Below are 21,639 nucleotides of genomic sequence, written 5' to 3'. Positions count from 1 at the left end.
TATTTCAATATATTTAATAATTAGAAACAGTATAACATGAATCACAGTACATGGTTTTTACATTATTTATTAATATATTTATTTAGCCTTTGTAAAGATTTTATAAACAATACAGATATGTTCTTTATTGGTAAATAGACTTACAATACAAAAAGGACAAAGTATAAGGCACAAATTTCAAGGACTATGTTTGGACAATATAATCACTTCCCAAAGACACATATGTAATAAGATTTGGAGGTAATGGTAACTTTTGCCAAACATTTGTATTAACTGTTTGACGAATAACAAATCTGCAGATCATTTGTAAGGAGTCTAGCCTCGCAAATCTGGAAACAAGTAATAAATATATAAACCAGTACATTTAAAATTAAAACATTTTCATTATTTTTAGACCCATTAAGTTAAAAATGAAATTGATAATCACCTATTTAAAGGTCTTGCCAATTTGACAGGCATTTCAAACAAATTGGACTTGACATCCACCGTAGCACAATGTTCCGATATTCTATTAGCTGGTACAAATGTTTCATTGTTTAAAGAGAATAGACCATTGGCATGTCGCAGGCGGGCATGTAGAGTTCGGCCAACACAACGAAATGATACACAAAGTATATGTCTTGAGTCATAAGAATCTCTTACAAGGAAAACATTATCATGTTGACCAGCTAAAAGTTCCTCTGCTTCACTGGAAGTGATTCCACCCCAATACCAGCCATGTCTGAAATTTAGTAACATTTATTGGAATAAACTAATATTGACCATTTATTAAGCTTTCATTATAAGTTTTAAGGAGTACAGCAGCCTCAAATATTAATGGCAATAATATGACAATTTCCTTTTTACACATTACACTTAATAGATTACATTTTAGCAATTTTACTTTTATATACATGTGATTAGTAATGTTGTATTGTATATTAATAGAAAACTTACTTAGACAGCTGACAATATATTGCACATGTCTCCATAGATGCATGTTGATGGTGTCCTCTAAGAACTGAATGACCCTCTGAATGTTGACATTTTATTGTAATTTTGTCGGAGCTACTATCTTTTTTGATGTCATAACATGGATTAGATACTGTTCGTTTGTCAGTGGATGTGGATGGGTCGGATGTTTTGTTAAAGCTACAAATATATTCACCACCATTGTTCTTATTGCTAAAGTATCTTTGCAATGATCTGACACTACCCGTCATAAAAAATTTGTTTTTCCAAAACTTAACGAATTTATTTGTATTCAAACTTGTTTTGCGATCTGGAAGAACCACGCAATTCACTATATCTGTATTATTAAAGTCCCTCTTACTGTCAATGCTTCGTTGCAAATGTTTACATTCCATTGGTTTGAGCCACTTTCGAAGACAACCAGACGCAAGCCATTTTCGTCGGTTGCAATTTGTACATCGTTCATAGTTTTTGTTCATCTTCAAGAAAATATTAGAGGTATATAACCATGTTAGATGTTATTTATGTGTTTATATTTTATACACAAGATCGCAGAATAGAAGTTTAATCTTTCAAAATAAGATCAAATTTTTTACAGCAATGTTGCCAGGTGCCACTATTCAATTGCTAACCAACTCTAAAGCTTTTACGAAGTGAAAAGGGTCAATTGTGTTTTAAACTTAAAAGTTAGATAAATTAAGGATATTATCAGATGTATAAACATGAATTAACAAAGCAGATTTGGTGCCTAGAGTATAATAGGAGTATTACCGCGGGTTATTCCTTATACATCGAGAGGAAGAAAAAATTACCAAAGTAAACAAAATAGCGTGTAATCTGTGCATTAGTTTTACTGCTGTCAGTCATGTCTCATGTCCGTGAACTTTGGATCTATGGTTACTTTATCTCTATATACTCTTTGGTGGTGTGGTGCTGTGGATGGATGAAGTGTTATGGTGCATTTCAGATTTCAGTCAATAATGGATATGTTTTTTATTTTATTAAATCATTGGTCAGTTTCTATTTCTTTTTGTGATATGATAATATCCGTTTAAAATTAATTAAACGTGTGATGGTGTGGTGAATATGGATACAGTATTTATTGATACTACTTAAATTTTATTGAAGTAATGACATTAAAGAAAAGTACAAAAATGTCAACAAAATCACATATAACTACAGAATTAAGCGGTAAGTATCATTAAAAGTAAAAAAGTAAATAAGAGTACAAAATATTAGCACGCGCATTACCATTTCTATCGTGAATTTATAAAATCATAAATATGTGTTTTTTCTTTTGTAGACAGCATAAGTAATGTTTTGGGAAAAAATGTAAAAATACTCTATAAATCTTTAATTCGTATGGAATCGAGAGGCGACAAGGTGGATAACAGGGTCCTTGTAAGTATTATGATATAAATCTTTTACTTCTCATGCATTACAAAAACAATAAAATAAAACAAATTGCTTTTAAAAATTACTGTTAATTAGTATAATCGGATTGACTCTACGGGTATAATATCATTTAAATAAAAATTTGACATTAGATAAATAATAACAAAAATTAAATTAACACCTTATCATTGCAAATAATGTATTTCCATTAGATAATGTTTACATTTTAAGTTTCAGAAGATTGTAATGTGAGTTTGGATGTAGTGGAATGAGTCACATAGGTGTGTCACATAATCTGTGTAATGTAAACCCAGTTGTGTGTGTATCTTGTAACAGCAACACCCATTAGAATGCTTTTATGATAACAATTGATAGTTGTGGGTTGTTATTTCAACTAGATCTATAGATTAGTTTGGTATTTTGTATATACATATTTCTCATACTATATAAGATTTATTGAATAAAGAAATTGTAAGATTGCCACCAAATAACATTTTACTAAAATAATAATTTAATTATTTCACTAGTATGTTTAAGTTTAAATACAACTACTTTTTACAGTTTTGCTTGAATGGGATAGCTTTTTAAACAATGTATTATTTGTTACCTTATTACACATCAAAATCAGTGCAGCTGTTTACCTGGCATGAACACAGGTTTGCAGAAACACAGAATTAACTGAAAATACAATTTTGAAATTTTCATGAAATATGTTAATTATATTAAATACATATTCTCCAATTTAATAAACAAAGAAAAAGTATTTAGATTATGGAAAAACATGGCTAACAACACAACAATACACATTAGTAAGAGTAAATAGTAGTGATTATTTGTTTGGTAAATAAGGCATTGTTGAAAGTATATAACCAACAAGTTGCTTTTTGCTTATGTAAATGAGTCTAATAATAAAGCATACTAAAACATACTTATAAAACACTAGCAGTTGCAGTTGAATTAAAAAGATCTAGTTAGAAATCTAGCATAATATGTCACTCAGGGAAAGTGTATCAGAGGTTCCTAACAGTGAAAAGCTTTTTTGAATCGGTTCAGTATCTTAGGAGCCTATTCAAAGCAAGCAAACTATCAAATCTTTCTTCTTTGTAACATAAGTATAGATAACCGTAGTAAAATTCTAAGTAAATATATTAGGTTGGGGGAAAAAACCTTTATTTTGTAAAGTAGCGGTAATATAATTATAGTTTACACTATAAAACTGTAGCTGTTCTTTATTTAGTTCTTTCAGTTGTGAGTTTCAGGGTGTTAAAAGTAGACATAATCAATGAATATTTGCTTTAACAAAAATATGACAAAATTTGCATAAAAGTAATGGATATCTTTTTCCCTAAATATAAAATACTGTTTGTTATGCTGTATTATGTTTGTTTAATATGTAATTTCAATTAATTTATAATTAAGAAAATAAAATCACTACAATAGATTTAAAAATCATAGATTATATATTCTTGTTAAAAATATTTCTATCTTAATTATGTTTTCAGGTTGTGAGTGCATTTAGGATTTTTATAACAACAACAAAAGTTCCAACAAGGGTAAACTATTTTATTACTGTCTTGTTTTAGTAATTATTAAATATCACCAGTTGCAATTATATTAAAAACTTCGGAAAAAAGTACATCAGACATCATTCCTATTTAAGATATTTGATTGTAACATAAGTATTCTGTATTTAAAAGTAAATTATTTAACATTCAAGTAGCAGTATTATATGCTACAAGTAATGTTTATTATCAATTTAGTGACATAGACCTGCATGATATTTATGTCTAACGGTGTCACAAAGCTTAATACTTTTTAAATTTATATTTTGAAACTCTCCCATGACTCATAATTGGTGTAGTACATGAGATTTACCCCGTTACATTTCGTACTGTTAATATACATATCGAAAATGAGTTTAAAATACTTGTGATAATGTTTTTTATCTAATAATTTTTATTCAATAGGTTGACAATGGATTTCACTTGATGGAAATAGAGGCACTGGAGAGTAAAAAAGCTAATCACCTATCAATTACGTTAATTCATGAACATAAGCCTGTCTCAATTCTCATTGGTGAGTACTTGATTATATTCAATTGTTACAATAGCTTGGGTCTGTGTTGGCAGTGACAATGACACATAAATTTTAAGCAGGTTTTCTTTATTCTTGCTATTTTATTAAATAACTACGGAGATTATAATGATGGTTTTATCATCTATAATTTACAAGCAAACATAACTTAGTAAATCATTGTTTCCCAAATCGATTATGTTTGATTTTGGCCTTTCTTTTGATGCTGCATATGATTTTTTTAAAGAATGTTTGTACTTCTGTCGTAAGGCTTTCTAATAATATGGTAACCTAAATGTGAATCGTAAAAGCATAGCAAATAATTTGTGAACAATAGACATCGTCGTATCCCAATTTAATATAATTTATTTTTTATCTCAAATATAAAAATTAATAGTGTAGAAGTAAAGAAAGAAGGTGGTATTAACTGACGGACAACTTTGCTTACCGTTAATATAACGGTTGATAGTTAAAATATACATAGGCTACTTCAAAGTAGAACTTTTTATACAGATTTGTTTTCTCTGCCGACGCAGCTAGCCTAGATTAAGTGGAGTCACTATATTAACGCAACGATATTATGCAATACGAGCTATAGCTAGTTGGAATTAAGTCTAATTTTGCTTGCGCGCATTTTTTATAAGTAATTACGTAGGTTTGCAAAAGGTGGCTATCGTGGTAGATCAAAAGCAGTAAAATGTCTACGCCGGTACTCGAAAGCTGTGACGAGTCAAGCGTCTGCATCGTTGCAATACAACCCTCTTAGTTAACTTTTCATCTCTTATTTTATTAAAGGTGTTTTTTTTTTCTTATAAATTAAACGGGTGTATCTTTAATATCTGAGCTCTAGATAAACTTTTACAAATCCTGTTCTCAATTGCAACGTAACTTACTGGTATTCTAAGTGAAATCTGCATATCCTTGCAATGAAATTGGAACTAGGCATTCTGTTTTACTTGTGTGGGAAAACCTGTCCCTTTTAGGTCTATTTGGATTGTTACATAAGTATGATTATAAACAGGTTTTATCATGAACTAGCTATCTAATAGAAAAAAATTAAGTAGTCTATAATATGCTCCTTCGGCTTTCCATCCAAGTCTCGATAAAATAAGACCAGCCATTCCAGTGATTACCCGGAACAAACGCGGCTTTGGGGACAGAGAAAAATAAAACTAAAAAAAAACGTTTTTCGTTATCAGCGACGCAAAGATATTTTGAGATGTTTTTTTCTTAATTCTTTGATTCGATTCTTAATTACTGGGTGTAGTCTAAGCCGGATCGATTTCAATTTCTGGAATAAAAAAAATAATCGAGGAGTCGTATTGGACTATTATGAATGTATGTACTTTGCACGAATAAGAATTTGTTGAATTGATTGTTATTATGTTTCGGGAGTGAGTCATTCTATTAAAGGTTAAGTTATTTTATTGTCGTTTGTTCGCCATGAATAACCACTTGACTCTTTCTATCAACGACTATTGGACGCCCGCAGGATGTCAATAAAGACTCTAATTGTAGCTTAACACTCATATTTAATTACTCCGCCTAAACTATCTTTGTTTAGGGTTTCATTACGTTTAATTTTCAACCCTTTACCTATACAAAAAAAAAATTGCAAGTATTTTTTTTATTTGATCTTTAATGCTAAAGTTGAACTGTTTTAATACAAGTTCAATTAACCAAATATTGTTGAATTTACGTGGATCTATGTGTAATTTACGAATGTCGAGAACAATAACAACCGAAAAAGTAATCGATATTACCCGCTTTGTAAATCCGAATGTTGCATATCTGATACAAAAGAATGAAAAGCTGACGCATACTATTGTTTGCTACGGATGTGTACGTAAAAAATATGTATTTCTAAAAATTCGGTACTGAAAATCAATTGTTATATTCTGTTTTTTTTGATGATTTAAAGTCGCAATCTATCCTGAGGTTTCCGAAACCAAAATCTCTGTTTATAAGATATTGTTATCTCTGTTCTGTCATAGATAATGACGGGGATGACGATGTGTTTAATACAGAGATAATGATCTCGGAAACCTTCGGTAAAATAGCAATTGGCTTCATAAAAGTCTATTTTTTGCAAGAAGAAGAGGGCCCGCTTTTCTTTATTAATAACAGTAAATGAATAATTTCTAAAGTTTAGCGTTTTAAGTACTGATGTGTGTAGCGACATTATCGTTCCGAAGTCTTCATCTTAGCCTAGTTTATACAGGGTGATATGAATCACTATTATCTTTTAACCGAACAATATTACATCTTAAGTAGGCGAGTTAGCTCACGGTCAAAAGTGGGTCCACCGAACTTAAATTGTTCCTAACCTATTTAAATTCACAACGATATAATATTTTTCCTTAAATTTTAAACGCGATATTACTATTATTATAATGAGAAGAAAAACCACAATGACACTGACCACCATTGCTGCCAAGGACGGAATATTAAATAATTATTTTGTATAAATTTTGCTCGGTTTAAAAAGTATCTAGTTCCATCGTGAGGTGATTTTTTACCTTTGTTTTAGGCGAGGAGGGATCACCAGATGGGGTAATTAATGCTATTCACGCTTTAGCCGCGGCGTTTGATGATCTTTTTCCCAACGTTGCTATGGAGGACATTATATCCAAGGTCTGTATATTTATAATGTTAACCGACAGTTTTATATCTATTTACGGAGTTAATTCACCGCGCACGATCCAATTTAGTGGCTGAGTTGTTGCTTTCATTTGCTTAATTGGTTCACTCATAAGTGGTTGCAATGTATATTTTCATTAATTTTATACTAAGTACTAAAATCTCGTTATATGATAGCCGTATTTATAAAGAGCTCGAATAACCTATAGATTTGATATTTTACCCGACTGACAAGAGGTTAATCTTTTTTTTTAATACATATTATACACGAAATGTTTGATGAAGTGGCGAACAATAATTTCTGGTCAATTTGGTTGTGGATGGACTAAGATAGATTTTCTTATCTGAGGTCTGTTTAGTACTCGGGTCACGAGTATGCTTTGCAATATGTTCTATCACATAATGATTTCTAGAAATTTGAATAATAAATCTTTACGTACATATATGGGCTACTAATATACGTAAATACATAAGTGTTTGATAAATTGATCAACTCTTTGTAGCCCTTCGTCGTGTTATTTTCGTGCTATCTTTCATGCAAGTTTCAAATATTCTGGTCAGATAACTTTTTTACATTTAATACCAATAAACTTATGTCCAATGTTAAAAGATTACACATTACATATGTCTGATAATTGCTAAGTCTTGCGTTGTTTGCATGCGAAATTTTTGTGCGCCAATAACCTAATGCGATACGGATGCGCCTGCGAAGAATTGGGTCGCAGGGTCGATCTTGTATTCCAATTAGTGTTGCATAACACGTCGCATTGCCTCAGGCAATACAATGACCAATAAAATGTCGCGGTCAGACAATAATGCTGTTACATTATTATTCACTGCATTCATACGAATGACTAATCCTTTTGTTTTTATTATATAAACATATTATAAGGTTACTTTGTACCCCATGGCCTTAATGAAATTATTTTAAAGCATTATGCTTCTCCCCCAAATTGATTTTTTGGTATTTTACATTGTTACTTCATCCAAACGATATACGATTTCTGACGTAATATAAGTATTTAGTTATATTTATATATTTTTAAATTTACCTCCTTTGTTGCTATTGGGATTTTTCTATATATTCTAACATATTCATATATTAAACTTATTTTTAAAATATTACATTTCATATAAAAAATAAAAAATTGTACAAAATATATATTATACACCACCGGCTGCGGAGTCCCATGATTCAAACAACCAGTGGTCAGGGCCGCAGAGACAGGAACCTTCTCACGATGCGTGCGGTTTCTAGGATAACTGCCTTTTGTATCGAGCCCTTAATCCAACTGTTTAGTGAGAGCTTCTTGAGATGTTGGTCGAAACTCTTCGCTATCAGTCCATTCACCGATAAGTACATAAGATGCATCATTATAAGTAATAAGGATGTATTTAAAATTTATGTTACAGGTCAATTTACCTTTTCAAATACAACCGGTCAGCGGTACGCGAAAACATTCCACTTGTGGAGATTTTTCTAATCAGTATGCTGCTATGTGTGACTTATGTCAAACTCCTTTTAGGTAATGTCAAATTTAATATTTTTGTAATACGCTGGAATATTTGTTACGTTCTGGTATAATTTGGCTTATTTGTTGGTATTTCAGGGCGGAGGTGGCGTGGGACATCGATACGATATATTTGGCTCATGATATTAGAATGTTGCATTTGAAGGACTTCGATCATTTGGATCAAAGGTACTCTTTAACACCATACCATAGAGTAAGCTAAAAAGTATTTACTTTGTGTACATTTTTTCATGCCGGAAAATCTGTATAAAAATATATTTTCAGAGATTAAATTATGTAGTAAAAATCCTCTTTTAAGATGTGTTTTTTTTAAGAAATAATAATAGTTGCATACTTTTCTTCATTGTTAACTTACAACTGTAATTTGTTACTCCACAGGTTTTGAAGTAGAACACGGATTTTATACGCAATATAATTTATAGCTAGAAAATATGTTTCTATTCTGTGATTAGTAATGCGTAACTAACAATTTATCATTGCGTTTTACAAGGACCGAAACGAACTTTTAATATGCAAGTTTTATTTCTTAGCTACACTGAAAAAAAATAGAGTACCTTTAACGAATGCGTGAGGAAACTCACTTCCTTTTATTATGTCGTATATATATCTAAATTAAAAAAAATAGAAACATAATATTTTTTGTTCGCAAGGCCGCGTTTTCTCAGTTTGGCTTGACATATTATAAGCTACTTTTTTAAATTGTGCGTGGACATAGCTGCGGTCGTCGGCTAGTTAAGCAATATGAATGTTGCAGGGACTTGATACCGTTGCTGATCGCGCTGCAACACAACACGTGGTTCGAGGGCGTGTGCGGGGACGGCGTGCGCGTGGGGGGCGAGGCGTGGGAGGCGTTGTCGCGCGTGGTGCGCTGCGCCGCCCCGCCCCCGCAGCGGCTCAGCTGGCGCGCCGCCGCACTGCGACACGACCACGCCGCCAGGCTCGGACACGCACTCGCGCGTGCCCGCACACCCCCCGCCATGCACACCATTGACTTCTCACAGAACCATATTGAAGATAAAGGTAAAGCTACATAATACCTTCCTCAGATATTGCAGATGTTCATGGGCCTCGTTGAACACCTCGGTGTTCCCGCTGCTCGTTTGCCTCCTTATCTTAATAAAAACATTAAAAATGTGAAGGGATGAATTTGGAATCACAATAGTTCGGGCGCTATTGAAAATTTGATAATTATTTGCCCCTTAATATACATTAGATGAATCCAATCCAATTCTTGTGGCAATTGAATTGCAGTTGCATAGACACTAAATATAATTTTAAACCTGATTTATTGTGATAATTATTTGAATTAAATTTGTATTTCTGATTAAATTCTATACCTATTTCTACAGAATACAATATAATATATGGTTGTAATATAATTTTCAGGTGCAATAAGCATTTTAACTGGTCTGGCGAACAACCCGGACGGGCTGCGTCACATCGCGTTGTCTCAGTGCGGCCTCACTGGCAAAACGGTGTCGCACCTCGCCGCCATATTGAACGACAGTGCCTGCCATCTCTCCACATTGTCACATCTAGATCTCTCTAATAATAACCTAAAAGATGATGTACATGTGAGTATTCATTTGAAATACAGGTGTTTTATAAAAAAACAACAATTAATTTGTTTTGTTTGTTTCAGAATCTGTATAATTTTTTAGCACAACCGAACGTGTTGACGCATTTAAATTTGACTAACACGGAGACGACGCTTGAAAATGTAAGTATTTAAATAAGTCCTGGTTTGTAATGTCGTGTGCTTATAAATTACTAGATATCGCCCGGGGCTCCGTCCGCGCGGAAATAAAGAAAGAGCATAATTAGTACCATATGTGGTTTTCTAGACTATGTTCTATATATATGCTAAATTTCATCGAGATCTGTTCAGCTGTTCTGGAGACACCTTCAAACAAACATCCATCCATCCAAACATTCGCTTTTATAATAGTAGTAATATTAATTTGTTTTGTTGTGAAGACTGTGCATGGTGGTAGACATTGGTAAATCACTATATAGTTCAGATCTGGCGTCCAGGACTGCTCAACGGATCTCGATAAAATTTGGTACAGATGTATGTATAGTCTGGAAGAACACATAGGCTACTTTGTATTTTTTTTAATTCGCACGGACGGAGTCGTGGTCAAAAGCTAGTAATGAATTTGTAAAAGTTGTACGAGCACATAATGTGACTGGCAGTAGATGGGATAGCATATTATGTGTTGTGTTAGATGTGGGGAGCGCTGCTGCGCGGGTGCGCGGCGCGGCTGTCCTCCCTGCTGGTGGGACGCAACCCGTGGTCCACGGCGCGTCGCCCGCGGGACCCCCCACCTTCCTTCAGACAGTTCTTCACCGCCTGCCTCGCACTCGCCGACCTCGACTTCTCCTACTGCAAGATGCCGCCTGATGTGCTCAAGTAAGTCTTACCTAGTTACGTTACTTCTTTGGGATTTGTGTACACTATGTTCTAGAACAAAACTAGGATTCAGTATTACAATTTTTGATATTAATCGGTGACCAATAAAATGTCTCAAAGGCTTCTTGAATATAAGGTTCTTCTGTCATCCATCTACGGTAACTTGCGCTTGTAGCTAAGCACTAGCCAACATAAAGTTAAAAACCAAAAAGAATATTATAATACATAACACTACTTACTTAAAGTCGCGTAATAGTTACTAAGAGTAATCTCCGTTAGTTTTAATATGAAAGTAGGACACTTGATGCGACAGTGGTGGGTGTAAAATAGTGATGTTGCAACAGGAGCCTGCTGCTGGGTCTGGCGTGCAACGAGAGCGCGGCGGGCGTGAAGCTGTGCCTGTCGGGCGTGCTGGCCTCCGCGCAGGCCGCGCACGTGCTCGAGTCCTGCATACACGGCGTGCGTTGTCTGCAGACCCTCGACCTCTCCGATAACAGTCAGTTTACACATCTCAACAGAAATATAATGCTCATCTCTCTTTGATATAACAGAATGAGAGGGATAGAGATAATTTGTAAAAATTTCCCGTTGGGCCGATCGATCGGTGGGCGGAAAGACCCAACGGTAATATTTGTTGTACTATTGCTTAGACAGTGGAAACTAATTAAGTGAAAAGCCAAATGGATTGCTCGAATGGCGATTATTAAAAACTATAAGACACCAAGCTACTGAAATTTCAATATTAGTATAATAAAGCCGTTCGTAATAGATGTAAGCACGAAAAATATTAGTTCTATTTTAACTATGAATATTTTTATAGGTATGGAATACGAATTATCGGGCATCGTTCGCGCTATTGGAAAGAATCATTCGATTACACATTTATCGTTAAGCAGATTGACTGGGAAAAGGTCATATGCCCCGCCTTTAATACAAGTAAGTTATTATGTTATTACTCTCATTCACATTAATATTCAAGTAAGCATGTATAGTAGTTTTTAGATATCTTGGCGGCTTTTAACTTGGCGCGAGTCTACACGACAGATATTTGAAAAGCACTATACCATTTTTTTAATAAGCTGATACATAAAACATGTTAGTAAATAGTACATACTTTTGCAGGCTTTGGTACACGTTCTTCAAGAACCAGATACTGCGTTGACTTCATTAGATTTGAGTGACTGTAAACTAAAGGTAACAATACTTTAATTAAAATTTAAAAAAATAATTACCGTTTATGTTTTAGTTTAGATTGCTAAGTCTGTTTACCTCAATACTGTTTAACAGGTCAGAGTATATTTTTTGAAATATCATCAATATAAAAAAAATATCACAAAATTGCCTGTAAAATGATTTCTTCCGGTGTAACACTGCACTATGAATTTTTGTGTATGAATTCCGCATAAAACTTGACCTTTCTCACGTATTATTTAACTAACATAAAGATTGAGTTATGTTCAATATAATGTAGAGAGACCAATCAGATCGGGATGTGGCAGAATAATTGTTAAGATGATATTGAAATGATAAATATCGCTATTGTAATAAGATTACAATAAAGGACGGATGACTCAACAACATTGGCATATGAATAGCCTGTTTATAAACAATGCCTGCATAGAAATTGTTCGATGGTCATTGTCACCGATGAACAGTGTAATTTCAAAATAGATATGTAATTTGTATCACCATTCAATTTGCATTCTCTTGTATTCTCTTGCATTCGTCGTTAGGAAATGGTGTCGTATCAATGTGTTGAAATAAATGATAAAATGTAAATTAATAATAATTACGATATTTAATGTTTTGCGCGTCTATTACAGTAACAATGTTGACGTGTGATTATGTTGTACGTAAGATTAAGTAATATCTCTTTATATTCAAGATTTATTTTATTTTCAATAACAATACAGTAATTTATCGTAGATTTTTTTAAAACAATATTTATTTTATTACAAAAATAATGTTTTGTGGTTTATATGTTTTTGAATAGTTATAATAATATGATGAAATAATATTATAGGGTGACTTGTACGGCTTGCTGAACGCGCTGGGCGGAGCGCGGCGGCTGCGCTCGCTGGACGTGGGCGGCAACGTGGCGGGCGACGCGGGCGCGCGCCTGCTCGCCAAGGCGCTGCAGTGCAACTGCACCCTGCACACGTTGCACATCGACCGTAACGCATTCAGTTTGCAAGGTACGATAAATCAACATCAATATTTTAATATTACTAATATTATAAATGCAAATGTTTGGATGGATGGATGGATGTTTGTTTGAAGGTATCTCCGGAACGGCTGAATGGATTTTGATGAAATTTGGCAAACATGTAAAAGATAGTCCGGAAGTACACATAGGCTAATTATTATGTTTTTGTAACTCCGCGCGGACGGAGTCGCGGGCGACACCTAATCCCTATATAAGATTCTTGGTATATTTATTAGGGTCTCACTATAAACATTATATTGCAGAAAAATATAAAAAAAATTGTGAATGTGATTTAATCAAAAGCCAATGGAATCGCCCCCAGGCAATCGTCGTCTGTGTAGGTATAATTATAGTGGTGTTTTACGCCTGATATCATTGCCATTTGCGTTGTGCGCAGGTTTGACGGACATAGCGACTGCTCTGCGGCGGTCGGTGAGCGTGCGACGCGTTGACTTCCCCGGCTGCGATGCGGCGGCGGGAGGCCGTGGTGCTAGCGAACGAGTCGCCACTTTATGGCGGGACCTGCACGAACGGTACAATTGGAAAAACAAGCTAACTAATATTTTTTATAATAAAAACAAATAAATATCCATACACTGTCCAATTTTCTTATTTATTAATTGAAATATTTGTTTTTGTAGTTTGTCAAGCAACAGCACATCGGCGCAGTGCTACAGGCTGCGCGCGCTGGCGTTGGAGCGGGCGTGGGCTGGTGGTGAGGCGGCGGCTGCGCTCGCGGCGCAAGCGGCTGCAGCACTGCCTCCCGCTCCCCTTCCTGCCGCTCTCGAGCGCGCTGCTGCCGCTGCGCATCATCTGCTGCATCAGTATTTGCAGGTAACAAATTTTGATGCAAATAATACATAAGCATTACTATATAACAGTTACTACAACAAGAGATAACACGCCATACGGCTATTGCTCAAGTACTCATCCGCGAGAAATTAAAATTTGTTAGTAGCCTATGTTCTATGCCAAATTTTGTCCGTTGAGCCGTTCTGGAGATACTTTCTAACAAACATCCATCCATCAAAACATTCGCATTTATAGTTAAGTTCTACAAATAACATATTACATCAGCACACATAGGAGAGATTTTAATAATTACAGGAGAAACCGTTCAATACGACGATAACAATGTCGATAATATCAACCATAACTGCTTTTGTAAGGTCTGCTGAGCCGTTTGCTCTGTGTATCCTAGCGTTGCAGCGAGGTGTTCGCGGCGATGGGCGGGGCTGGTGCGGGCGCGGCGGGCGAGCTGGTGACGTTGCAAGCGGTGCGCGACGCTATGGCACCCTGCAACACCACGCTGCAGGATTTGCTCAAGTCGGTCTATATATTATATCAAGTGCTAATTTGACGTTGGAGTTAAGATTAGCCCTTGTCCCAGTCATGTCAAATCAAAGAGGATTAAGTGTATTTTTCGGACTTGCAAAATTAAATACCAAGAAACAAAACTATTACATTGTAAATTTGTTTAGTAATTTTGATTCGATTCTAGTTCAAATATTTGACTATGATTATTTCAGTGAGGCGGTAGAGAGTTTAGCGCTATCAGCTTGTGAGAGTGTGGACAATGTGGACACGGATCCCACGCCCAGCTCCGAGGCTGACATTCCGGACCTGCTCACACCTATCTCACATTCTGGGGTTAGTAGTCATGTCTAAAAATGACTTCAAAAAAGTCTGTGGTTTTTATCATGGTTGGTGTCAGGTACGTCGCGACACCAAAAATCATTATCATAATGTTTTGCACCGAAACATTGGGAAGTTTTTATACTACGTTATTATAAACGATTTCTTATTGATCTATGTCTTGTAATATTAATTTTATCTATTGTTCTTTCTATTTATTATGCAAAGAAATTGGATTACTTAAACTTGGTAAGCAACATTTGACCATATTTCATAATTTTTATTACATTTATTTAAGAATAACCATTATTTAAATTCACATTAGGTGATTATTTTAGTACACGTACTAGTTTGGAAAGCCACAGTAAGATTTATCTGTCCGTGTGTAGGCGACGCCGTTGGGTATCCGTCGTCGTGAGCGCGTACGTCGCGTGCGACCCAAGTCTGTGGCGGAGCAGCAGTGCAGCAGCAACGAGATGCTGTCACTGCCGCCGCTGCATGCGGAGGCTGCGGACGCTCTCGCAGACCTGCCTGCACACACGCTCAGGCATCTCGTTAAAGGTACTGTATCTTACTAATTTTACTATCTTACTAATAGTATAATGCGAATGTATGGACGGATTGATCAAAACAGTTCGTTTCAATAAAACTGATTTCTTTTTTAATTTCTTAGATTTAAAATTGCTAATATCTGTAAATTGTACTAGAAATAAACATCATTTATGTATGTTAGACTTACCAAATTATTTTTATATATAATAGGTTTATATAAATTGTATTAATATGAACATTTATGTCTTTCAGGTCGTCCCCGTAGAGCTAAAACTCGAGCTCCCTCTCGACCAATCACCGATCAGTCACAGGACATTGATGAAGGTAATGTTTACATTAATTTAATGTATTTTACACTCGCGGACTAAGGCTATTCTTTGTTGGTTACATCCTTGTTATAAAATCAAAATAGAATACAGAATGAAACAAAAAAAGTGGCCTATAATATGCTCGCGTGCATCAGCTCCCTTCCTGACAAATCCCGTCAGAATTCGTTTAGCCGTTCCGGAGATTACTGCAGACATACAGGCCGACAATTTTTTTTATTTGGTTCTCTATATTACATACAGACACTCCGATTTTATTAATATGCATAGAGTATAGATGAAGGAGATTGTTTCGTTGTATAGTTATCATGTGTGGACGTGTGTTGCAGGTCTGGAGGAGTTTTGGCGCACGTGCCGCACGCCGCCGGGCAGCGAGGAGGCGTCGCTGTCTGCGCGCACGCCGCTCACCTCACGCTCCCTGCACTCCCTCTCCTCGCTCGCCTCGCCCTCCCCCGCCTCACCCTCGCCGCACCCCGCCTCGCCCTCACCCTCCCCCTCGCGCGCACGTCACTCCCCCACGCTGCAGAGAGACGACACCATGTATGTCATTTTTACTATAACTTTTTATTAAAGCATATCTTCATCACACTTTCAGTCAAATCTAGAGATAAAAAGTGTACAGAAGGAACATTTTGATTGTCTTCTAAACAAATACAACTAGCGTCATTGAACAAAACAATGTACAGTTAGATGCATAAATAAGTATACATTTATTAAACTTCAAGCCACTTGAATAGGTATACGGTTTGGAAAATTAGTCGGGACATATTCGTCAAGAAACATGTATTGCTCGGAAGTATATGAATGAATCCGTGCATACATATTTTTAAACCGTAGGCTTAGACAAGTGTAATGATTTGGAAATGTATACTTATTTATGCAGCTGACTGTACATTGTTTTTTTCAAGGACGCTAGTTGTATTTGTTTGGAAGGTACCTATGTGATATTTCTCTTTTGTTATTTGAAAATCGATCATTCATATGTATTGTTTAGATGAGATATGTCATCATTTATAGGTATGTAATGTTATCGTTATAAAATTGTTTCAGGTATAGTGTGACGTCAGGGGAAAGTACTCCGGTATTATTGGAATGTGGTAAGCGATATACAATCGTTAGCACAATACACGCAAATATGTGAAGAAAAAATTCTTATGTATTGATTGAATTTGTACGAACAGAAGTATCTCGATGCAAGTCGTCTGACAACGTGGGCACGCGCGCGCCCGCTACGCCGCCACCTTCGCGTTCTTCCGACAATGTCAACACCATGGGTGAGACCGCCATTGCCAATGCCACTGTTATTGCTCATTGACAATGCTATAACATTTTTCCAAACTCACTATTCACTTGCTCCAACACTGTTAAACAATCTCATTACATTAAAACTCATCTCATGTTAAAATTTAAAACCGCTGGTTATACACGGAAAATACTTTCAAAATCATTTGCCATAAATTTCGAATAAAAAATCGGAAAGGTTCATAATCATTAAATTTCATTTAGTAAGAAACTGCGTCTAGAAAAAGCATTAAGAAAGACATAAATTCTGTAGAAGAATGGTTGATGAATGAAATTTATTGAAAAGTCTCGCTAAAAATATCTGAATATTATTTGTATTAACAGTATTTTAGCAAGTGAAATTTTGTTATACCAATTTGAGTTAGTTTTTTCAAAGAAAAATTGCTATTCACCGGCTTCCGGAGCACAAACCACGGCTTATGTCTATTGTGACGCTGAGCGCTAATGTGATGTGTTACTGCCGAAATAATTTTTGTTAATTGTTCACTAAAGACCTTAGTGTCGTTCTCTAAAGCAAACTTAACGATTTAAATTCGTCTGTTATATCCTACCCTTGGAACTTTCTAGTACAGCAACTTTTGAAGTGATATTAGTAAAGAAATAAGAATTAGCATCACAAACTTAATCTATTTTTTAATTTATTCGATCACTCATTTAATAGAGACCTTTTTTCATTTTATTAAAATAAAAGTTTGTCTCACTATCCACTACAACAAAATCATATATTATTCTGTACAATAAGTTGCAGCTATTTCGCTTTGCTATTCCCATATTTCATAATACTATTTTGGGGTCATAATTCACCATAATTGGGTGCTCATCAAGGGTATTGGATAATAAAAATCAATGTTTGTGTGGTGAGGCGATTGCTTAGTGTGACGTCAGCGTTGTGACGTAAGCGTTGTGTGACGTAATGCGTTGGGCGTACGTAGGCAACGGATGCGTGCGCGGCGCGGGCAAGGCGCGGCCGTGGTCCGTGGCCGGCGTCAATGCAGACCCCGCCGCAGCCGCTTGCACCACAGGTACGCACCAGCTTCTCCCGCCTACTAACACCAATTCAATGCCTGTCTACTGATTTTTGCCAAGACAATTTACCCTTTCGCCATTTCATAGAAAAAAAAACACGCATAGTTACTGTTGAAATATTGTATAAATTATCAGTTCCTATCATTCTTTTGAAAATAGATGAATTTAATTCATTACAGTTTCGGCGGGTGGAAAGCCACGATCCTTATCCCCGTTTACTGCTTGATTCGGGCAAAAATCAGTAGAAAAAGAAAATAGCCATGTACGCTTTGACGAGATTTTGTGTAAAATTTTTGGTGATTTGAACTTTTATAGTGTTCATTTTTATAATCATCAATGCACATTTAAATTAAATTAACTAGTCTTAATATTATGATTTACATAAAATCTCATAACGAATAACCAATATAAGAATTATCGATGGAAAGACAAAACCTTTTTATTTTTTGTCTTCTTATCGATAATTGATTTTTGTTTTTTTTTTCAATATTTGCTAAGCTAATGTCAGTGTTATTAAATGTAACTAACAATATAATGTTATCAACAACGAAATTTTTAGGTTAAGGTTTTTATAGAAGAAAAAAATGTAGGCACTTAAGAAAATTTGAAATAGAAAGAGATCCAAATTGTTCCACATTAAAATCTTAAAAAAAACGTTAGATTCACATAAGCTTTCAACTATATTCACACCATTTATGTGTATAGGGTGCGCGTCAGTCAAATCAATCAAATTAAAAATAACACATTGCTAGAACCTTAATTTTGCACGATGAATGTTTTATTTTCACAATTACTTTAAATTTTCCTTTAATTAACAGATTTAAATGTTAAACGTATTATTTAATGATTTAATCGTAATGTAACATTTCTAAATTAACACTTAAGTGCATGAATATCTATGCTATGTGCCGCACTTTTGCACTTGACACGTTGACTCTAATTAGTCGTGAATGAGAAAATACTAAATTACTGGCACTATGCACTGGAACACTGGTATGAGTTTCAAGAGTGTAATAATTCATTAAAATAATCATATTAAATAATAGATAAAAGCAAAGCTAAACATTTTATATTTAAAATGATTATAAGACTCAATTTAAACAAAGATTCTTTGTATCTTGTATTTTATAATGTGATGAAGATTTTTTTGTTTATTCTTAAGAATTTGATCATGTTGTTATATGACAATCCAAACGTAATTGGATCAGATGAACTGTCCTAAGTATAGATAAAAAAGTTATAAGAACAGAATTTTTTGTAGCTAGTGTTAGGAAGAAAATCCGACACTGTGCCGGTGTACTGGCGCAACACTAGCTTTACTGAAATGTCGACGTTTATGTCCCCTCACTAATCGTTCTAACACTTGAGTTGGTAACGAAAGCGCGCCATTCGCGCCAAAGGATTCTAACTAATAATGTCTAAAACTAGTAAAGATAAAATCCATTGTAACTAATCCGTTCTCGGTATTGTTGTATATGTGACATAAGTTATGTGTATAGTGCATATGTGTTGAGGGTTGTTGTGACGGTGCGTGGTGGTGGTCGACAGAGGGCGTGGAGGCGTGCGTGGGCGGCAGCATCGTCGGCATCACCCCCGGCGCCGCACTAACCAGTAATCAACTTTCTGACGCTATTCTGTACTGACTGCGCTCTGTATGTGCCGTGCCGTGCCGCCCGCCTGCAATACGGTAAAACGCTCGCACGCCGCTTTACATGTTTCCATTACATTTATAAACTTCTAGAATAATCCATACAAAAGTGAAGGCCATTTCTAAACTGTTTCTTTATGCTGGACAGAATTGTGTACATTCAACTTTAGCATGTTTTTTAGTTTTACAATACGTATCACGGGATTTTTTTATTTGCGTAGTTTAACTGCGATGTTAAGAAATTCCAATTTGGTGATTTAATGATTTCACTTTTGTATTAGATACCTGGAAGAACTTTGGTTATCAGATTTTTTATTATGTGTAAGAGTATTTCAGCGTTAAAAAATAATACAATTTACCAAGATCATGTTCCAAGCATGCTTTTATTGCACGATACGGGATAACAATAACAATCATTTGTAAGTAACAAATATGTAACCTGCATGAATTATATATACATTTACGGTACGGTACCAAAAGGTAGTCTTTAAATGTTACGGTTTAAAATATGTTTTAGTTGTATGGAAAATGTAAATCTTTATAGCGCTAACTAGATTGTCGTAAGAATAGGTTATGATACAAGGATGCTGTTAGTTTTTTTTATCTTATTTTTGACCTTTGGTATTGATAGTTACTGTTATACACGTCAAATAGTCACTGCTAGTCAATTTATTTGTTGTTACCATGAGTTTTCACACATAACATATTGGCAACATCTTTTTTGTCGATGTTTGTTGAGTGTGAACCCAAGGTTATAGTGTAGTTCTGTATATTGTCGTAAACTAGCTAAAGTAATGCATGAATTTGATAATTCTTTGTAATACGATAGTATAAATTACATAAATCAATATCTACTTTTGATTATATAATGGCTTAAAGTAGTAAATTGGTATTATTTATTATGAGAATTTGTATTTGACTAATATATATTTTTGTAAAAACAGGCTCAATGTTACGAGATCATCCATTAACACCAGGTTAGATTTATTAAATTTTTATATACTTACCTTATGTTTTAATATTTATTTACTAATTGTTTTCATTATAAAGACAATGTCATTATAATCATTAACATCATATATTCATTCTGTCATTATCCTCTGACGTAATTTAATTTTACGCAATTTTAACATGTTTTCTTTTAATTTTCAATAATTTTTTAAAATTTTTAGTGTTTATTTTATATTTTCTACATGAAAAACAACGGAAAGTAACTGTATTTATCGTTTTATTTCAGAAGGCGCGGATACGTAGACGAAGGACAAATGGAGACATCCAAGTGATAAGATGAGCAGGGTTTTATGTCCAAGTGTAAACGGTTGTTATGTGGAATGTATTCACCGAAGCTCACAATTGTGCCAGTTAGAATTGTAGAAGATTTAGACTAGTTGTTGGCGTACAGAACTAAGAGAACTTTTACCAGGACTGAATCTAAAGTATAACCAGGGGTGACCGGACCGATTCATCGGTAACAAGAGGCGCAGAATAGCAGCCCTAAACAAGGATTCATTTTCTTTTATCGTCGTCCCAAAAAAAATGTTTTTTCTTGATGAGCAAATGACATACAGCAGTTACATCCTGTCAGGTGTAACGTTCTCGAAGTTTCCATTCGAAAATAGTTTTTTTTAACAAATTAAGCGTCAAAATGACGATATATTTCAGTAAATGGTACTAATTTAATGATAATTTTATATCAGTCATAATAGTCATATATAATTTATTAGTTTGTAAGTTTGAAACAATTATATAATCATTTCATGTTTACTGTGATTCATTTAGTATTAAATGCATTTTGTTTATTTTGTGACCGTGATTGTGTAATGAAATATATTTATATAATTTAGTTTAAATGCTTTATTGCTTGTTTTTGTGTACACGATGTATATCAATATATTTATTTCGATTTTTTTTTTAGTAATTGTTAATCTTCATAATCAATT

General features: G+C 34.6%; 2 protein-coding genes across 10 annotated transcripts; one reads left to right on the top strand and one right to left on the bottom strand.

Moving 5' to 3' along the window:
- Nucleotides 1–51: 51 nt before the first annotated feature.
- SOCS6 (suppressor of cytokine signaling 6) lies at nucleotides 52–1,797 on the bottom strand. The gene is made up of 3 exons (XM_013316691.1): nucleotides 937–1,797; nucleotides 428–721; nucleotides 52–329 (listed from the first exon to the last, which is right to left on the bottom strand). The coding sequence occupies exons 1-3, from the start codon at nucleotides 1,428–1,430 to the stop codon at nucleotides 185–187; spliced, it is 933 nt and encodes a 310-aa protein (XP_013172145.1). The 5' UTR covers nucleotides 1,431–1,797; the 3' UTR covers nucleotides 52–184.
- An 87-nt stretch (nucleotides 1,798–1,884) lies between these two features.
- On the top strand, nucleotides 1,885–21,236 carry LRR (capping protein regulator and myosin 1 linker 1 leucine rich repeat protein). 9 transcript variants are annotated; one of them, XR_001228044.1, is made up of 28 exons: nucleotides 1,885–2,142; nucleotides 2,255–2,352; nucleotides 3,849–3,899; nucleotides 4,314–4,422; nucleotides 6,950–7,053; nucleotides 8,473–8,585; nucleotides 8,670–8,759; nucleotides 9,346–9,611; nucleotides 9,978–10,165; nucleotides 10,234–10,311; nucleotides 10,820–11,004; nucleotides 11,349–11,500; nucleotides 11,825–11,940; nucleotides 12,127–12,198; nucleotides 13,028–13,199; nucleotides 13,608–13,743; nucleotides 13,852–14,044; nucleotides 14,412–14,536; nucleotides 14,740–14,860; nucleotides 15,235–15,406; nucleotides 15,650–15,721; nucleotides 16,053–16,263; nucleotides 16,774–16,820; nucleotides 16,905–16,997; nucleotides 17,958–18,047; nucleotides 19,600–19,738; nucleotides 20,644–20,676; nucleotides 20,937–21,236. XR_001228044.1 is itself a non-coding variant. In XM_013316782.1 (28 exons), exons 1-28 carry the CDS (start codon nucleotides 2,082–2,084, stop codon nucleotides 20,951–20,953), a joined length of 3,228 nt encoding a protein of 1,075 aa, XP_013172236.1. In that variant the 5' UTR covers nucleotides 1,885–2,081; the 3' UTR covers nucleotides 20,954–21,236. The 9 variants fall into 9 exon arrangements, 7 of the variants coding, with proteins under 7 accessions (XP_013172236.1, XP_013172239.1, XP_013172238.1 ...); XM_013316782.1 differs by having other exon boundaries at nucleotides 19,600–19,662; XR_001228045.1 differs by lacking the exon at nucleotides 17,958–18,047.
- Nucleotides 21,237–21,639: the final 403 nt, after the last annotated feature.

The sequence above is a fragment of the Papilio xuthus genome, unplaced genomic scaffold, assembly GCF_000836235.2.
Source record: "Papilio xuthus unplaced genomic scaffold, Pxut_1.1 DF826945.1, whole genome shotgun sequence".
Lineage (NCBI taxonomy): Eukaryota > Metazoa > Arthropoda > Insecta > Lepidoptera > Papilionidae > Papilio > Papilio xuthus.
The sequence above is the reverse complement of the archived record's forward strand: the minus strand, read 5'-3'. Positions and strand labels throughout refer to the sequence as shown.